This window comes from Crocodylus porosus, unplaced genomic scaffold (genome assembly GCF_001723895.1).
Source record: "Crocodylus porosus isolate Cpor-Errol unplaced genomic scaffold, CroPor_comp1, whole genome shotgun sequence".
Classification (NCBI taxonomy): domain Eukaryota; kingdom Metazoa; phylum Chordata; order Crocodylia; family Crocodylidae; genus Crocodylus; species Crocodylus porosus.
In genome coordinates this window covers 3,107,704-3,112,484 of record NW_017728937.1, presented here as the reverse complement: position 1 = coordinate 3,112,484, position 4,781 = coordinate 3,107,704, and the positions used below count along the sequence as shown (strand labels likewise).

The window sequence follows — 4,781 nt, the reverse complement described above, 5'->3', positions numbered from 1 at the left end:
GTGAAGAGACAAACTTCAGAACACAGGATGTGATGTTTGAAGCACTGAGTAATAAAATTTATTACTAGAGATCAGATTGGTTGAAGAGGAAAATGGCACTGTGCCTCTAAGCATTGTCTGTAATGTTTTTCACCCTGTCATCCCACAGTCCTGGCAGTTTCAAACTGAGCAGGAAAGAAATATTCAACGCTGTAAATTGCCACTAGGTGATTAGGGTGTAGATTGGATAAAAATAAGTGGTGGTATTTCTCCCACACTTGCCCCTCAGCTCTGATTCCATCTGTGTTGCAAGATCTGCCAAAACAGGAACCTATTCCCATTAGGTTGGGCAGCTCTGTGTAACTCCCACTAAAGCAGTGGCTCCCAGAAGTTCAGTCCCCCTCTATAGGTCACCACTTGTTACAGAGTCTGTGGGTTATCTGCAAGGATTGAACACTGGTTTCCTGAATCTAGAAGTCTGAGCCTCTACTATGAGGCACGTGAGCTTGGAGTTTGGAGCAGACCAGTGGTCACTGGTCACAACCAGTGTAGATCCTTTACCCACTGGAGGACAGAGTCAAACCATCTCAGCTTGAGCTATATGAGCAATACTGGCAGGAGGAGAATTTAGAGTGGTAGTTCAGAGAGATCACAAGGTGATGGCTGACCAGTTGTGCCAGAAAGTCAGTAGTGTAAATGATGGCAGGGGTGGCTGAGCAGCCCTGGTCACCACCCTTGTGACCCTGTTTTGGCCCATTATGTTCTGGTATCTAACTCCCACAGTTTTTAAGCTAAAATGACAGAGAAGCCTGTGAGGAGACAACTCTGAGCATACCCACCTCAGATCTTCTTTATAGTCATTCTGGGTACAGCACACACACCCCAGTGGTGTTGACTGATGTTCTCTTGATCCAGGGCCATATCTGTATAAATCAGCAATGCTCTATTGATGTCAGTGGAGCTCTGCCAGCTTACAACAGCTGAGGATCTGGCCCCAGGCATCATGGTTGCTATTGTGAGGTCTGCCTGCTGCTGCCTTCAGTTTGAATTGTGAATTGTTGCCAATGCTGCCCCAGTAGGAGCAGATGGAGCTGCACTTGAACAATCCTAGAGTGTGGCCTTAAGCAACTGTTTATCTTTAATATCTACAGATGCTACTGTGGGGAAATGTTCACTGGTCCTCCCCTACCCTGTCTTTTAAAAAGTGTATGCAAGGATATTCATATCAGTACTGGCCCCAAAAGGCCTGGTTAGGAACCAGGGCTTCATTGTGCAAGGTACTCTACAAACACACAAGAAAAAGTCTCTGCAGAGAGTATAAGGCAAGAGAAAACAGATGGAGACAGACAGATGAGGGAATACAAGGAGGCAGTATTGATCAGTGCAGTAGGCTTTGGCCTGTGGAAGAGAACAAGGTCTGTTTCTGTGTGGGAACTTGTCAGTGCATTGGATGCTTTGTTTCTCCTGTGAGTTATTAGAAATCAAATGCCCTCAACTCAAGCATAAGAGTATTAAGCTGCTCAAGTCAGTGACATCCTGACTCCCTAAATTCATCTGCTGCTGTTGCCTTTCTCCTCCTGCCTTGTAATGCCAAATATTTGGTTCTCTTCTACCCTGCAGCAGCTGCATTTCATTGGTGCCCAAAGTGATCCCCTCCCTACTTTACCATGGTGGCAAAGCCCACTGTGGTTGTAGAAAAGAATCTCCCTCAGATCTCTTGGAAGAAACAAAGTGTTGTTATTTTACTTATATTTTATAAACGTCGGAGATCAGATGTCTCTTCCTGCTGCTGGGGGAGGGGCTGTATACAGAAGAAAGTAATGAATACCTAGCGGCACATTCCCATCTTACTGCTCAGTGATTTACAGCCATCACTCCCTAGGCACTGGGAGGTGACGTGGTACCCATTCAAATTGTGGTTAATTTGAGCTGTGCTAGAAAGAACATGAAAAACACACAAAAAATATGACTCTCTTTGTCCCTGTATAAAAGATGAACAAACTGGAATCTCAAAAGGTGGAAGGGGGCAGGTTTGGTAATGCCAATGTATGCTTGGGTTCATCTTCAAACATGATGTGTGGGGTTTTTTGCCTGTTAAGTGCTGCCAATAATGAATTAGTCATATACTATATACATTGTGAAGGGGGAGGGGGGAAAGATTTTGCCCAACTACTGTGATTTCAGACGTGCTGTAAAAAAGATGTTGTAGAGAAAACATGGAGCTGGACTAATTCTTGTAAAGGAGTTAGGACTCCTTAATCCTCCACTGATTGGCAGAGAATTGGAGTTCAGGGAGTGGAAACTGGGAGGCTGCAGTTCCCACTGGTGACTCTGAGACACCAGCAGTCATAAAGGAAACATGCATTCTTCGTTAAGAAGTTGGGTTCAGATAGAAAATCTAGTCCTACTGGGACCTTTCCTGACAGTAGGCAAGCTGCATACATAGCAGAAGAGAATCCATCCCTCCACTGGAGTAACCATTGGTTGAAATTCTGTGGCCTGCACTATGTCAGAGCCTGGACTAGAAGACCACAGAAAGCATTTCTGATCTTAAAATGTATTAATTCTTTTGAGCTACATGTAATAACATAGGAGGTAAGAATAGGATTGCTATGGTAGTGACAGAAAGAAAACAAAATGCTAAACTTAAGTAGAGTTGTGCAATTAATTCATTCAGATCTCTGCCTTGTTTTTATCCTGCACAGATTTTGAACCCACCTCCTTCCCCGGCCACTGATCGCTCCTTATATAACACAGAGATGTTCTATTCCTCAAACATTCCTTCGACGACAAGATCTTACAGGTACTGATCAAACTGAAAGCTTGGCATTTTTCTTGCATCAATATCTCTTCGGTTTTACATCTGAAACAAAAAGTTCCCATTTCAGAAATTTACCTTTTAAAGGGAAAAGACATTGAGATTTTTTTTGTTTACACCTTCTTTGATAAATAACACACCAGTGTGGGCATGTCAAACATAAGGTCTATTTATGTGTGCTTTTTTTTCTAATGCATTGGTTTGGTTCCAAAAAATTACATCAGGGGAGTGCGTGTGTAAAAGTAGTATTAGAAGTGGGATCCTGAAGTCTTTTGTTGGCAGATTGAGGGTTAAAATGCAACCCAAATGGTTTGTTTCCCTTAAAAGCAGCTCAACATCCTGTGCAAAATGAGACTGGTGATGTCATAGCACTGTCACATGGTATGAAGTGTCATCATGTTCAAATCATTGGGATTTATTTTGTCTCAGAACTGAATTTTCTCACCTGTGGCTGAGATTACTGAGTGTTGTAGAGTGTACTTATGTTGTAGGGAAAAATATTTCCTCCCATCACAGGAATTGCTTGGTGAGGCTAAATGGCCTGTATTAATTAGGGGAGCAGAGTAGATGGTTCTGGCCTTTTGAATCTACAGATCTACTTTGTGTTGGGCTAGGAGTGAGCCAGGGGAAGGGAGCATGTATTGTTGCTGCTTGTATAGGCTGGGATTTTCAGAGAAACCTATAGGAGGTAGGGTGCTAAATCCAACTGAAATTCAATGCTTCCAGGCACCTAGTTCTGTTGGGCTCCTTTGAAAACACCAAACCTATTCCTTGGTTTGGCCTCTGGATAAACAGAGGTCTTAATGCAGATGCCTTTTCATCCATGGTTTAAAATTTGTGCTGTAGTATTTTTAATGAGCTTTAAAGCATAGCTAATACCCAGCCATTAATTTTTCAGGCCCTACCTTATACGAGGGATAGCTCCACCCACAACACCATGCAGCACAGATGTGTGTGACAGTGACTACACCACAAGCCGGTGGAAGACCAACAAGTACTACATAGACCTAAACTCAGACTCGGACCCTTACCCCCCTCCCCCAACGCCTCGCAGTCAGTACATGTCGGCAGAAGAAAGTTGCCCACCATCTCCTGCTACAGAGCGAAGCTACTTTCACCTCTACCCCCCTCCACCATCTCCTTGTACAGACTCCTCATGACCTCATCAGAAGGAACTTGTCTTTTTCTGTAAATATTTTTAAATATGAACAAAGATTTAAAAATATATATTTTATGATTTTAAAAAAGAAATAGGGGTGGGAGTTTTAAGAAAAAAAAGAAAAGGAAATGTGAATAAAAAGGGGTGGGGTGGGGTGGGCCTGTGAAAATGTGTACAGTGGAAGAATATTTATAAATTTGAGGTTTTTTTAACTTAATTTCCATTCTTTTGTGCCATATTTGCCTTTTTTTTAATTGAAGTCATGAGATTGACTTTGACTTTCAAGAGTTTGGGGGTGGGGGGACGTGGAATGTTGAGCCTTGTAGGGGGGTTTTAAGTCACGTTTTTAATTCTGTAAAGTATGTGTGTAATTCTTTTATTAATGTGACAAAGAAGTGATCAGTGGGAGTGGCACGCTAAAAAGAGAAAGTGATTAGCAAGGCTGACTAAAGATTTATTTGAAAAAAGCGCACAGCATTTTTGATCCCAAAACTTTTCATCAAAAAAATCACCAAAATTGTGGGGGGAGCTGGTTTGGGAAAATTAATTAAAAATGTAGAACCCTCTGTCCTGAATGCTGTCTCTTGCAATCAAACTGGTAGCTTCCCAGAGGAATCTATGCACTAAAGCAGACCTGGGTTCTGAATCTTTCGCTCAACATTTGGCACTCTCCCTGGTTTAACTCGGTAAAACAAGATTTTCCATCCCTAGCAGCCTTCCATCCCATCCCTAGCTGCCACTTCCTTCAGGGTGGGCATGTGGCCATAGACCAATAACATGAGAGAGACTATGGGGTCAGGCAGGAAAGAGCTGCAAAGGCCAGTT

General features: G+C 42.7%; 1 protein-coding gene across 1 annotated transcript in view; it reads left to right on the top strand.

The window, feature by feature from the left end:
• The window catches only part of LRP5 (LDL receptor related protein 5), a 132,612-nt gene extending 128,571 nt beyond the window's left edge, over positions 1-4,041 (top strand). Inside the window, exons 16-17 of the mRNA XM_019547272.1 lie at positions 2,685-2,782; positions 3,696-4,041. Coding sequence (XP_019402817.1) covers positions 2,685-2,782; positions 3,696-3,957 — 360 coding nt within the window. The 3' untranslated portion in view covers positions 3,958-4,041. The remainder of the gene's footprint in view (positions 1-2,684; positions 2,783-3,695) is intronic.
• The last annotated feature ends 740 nt before the right edge of the window (positions 4,042-4,781 follow it).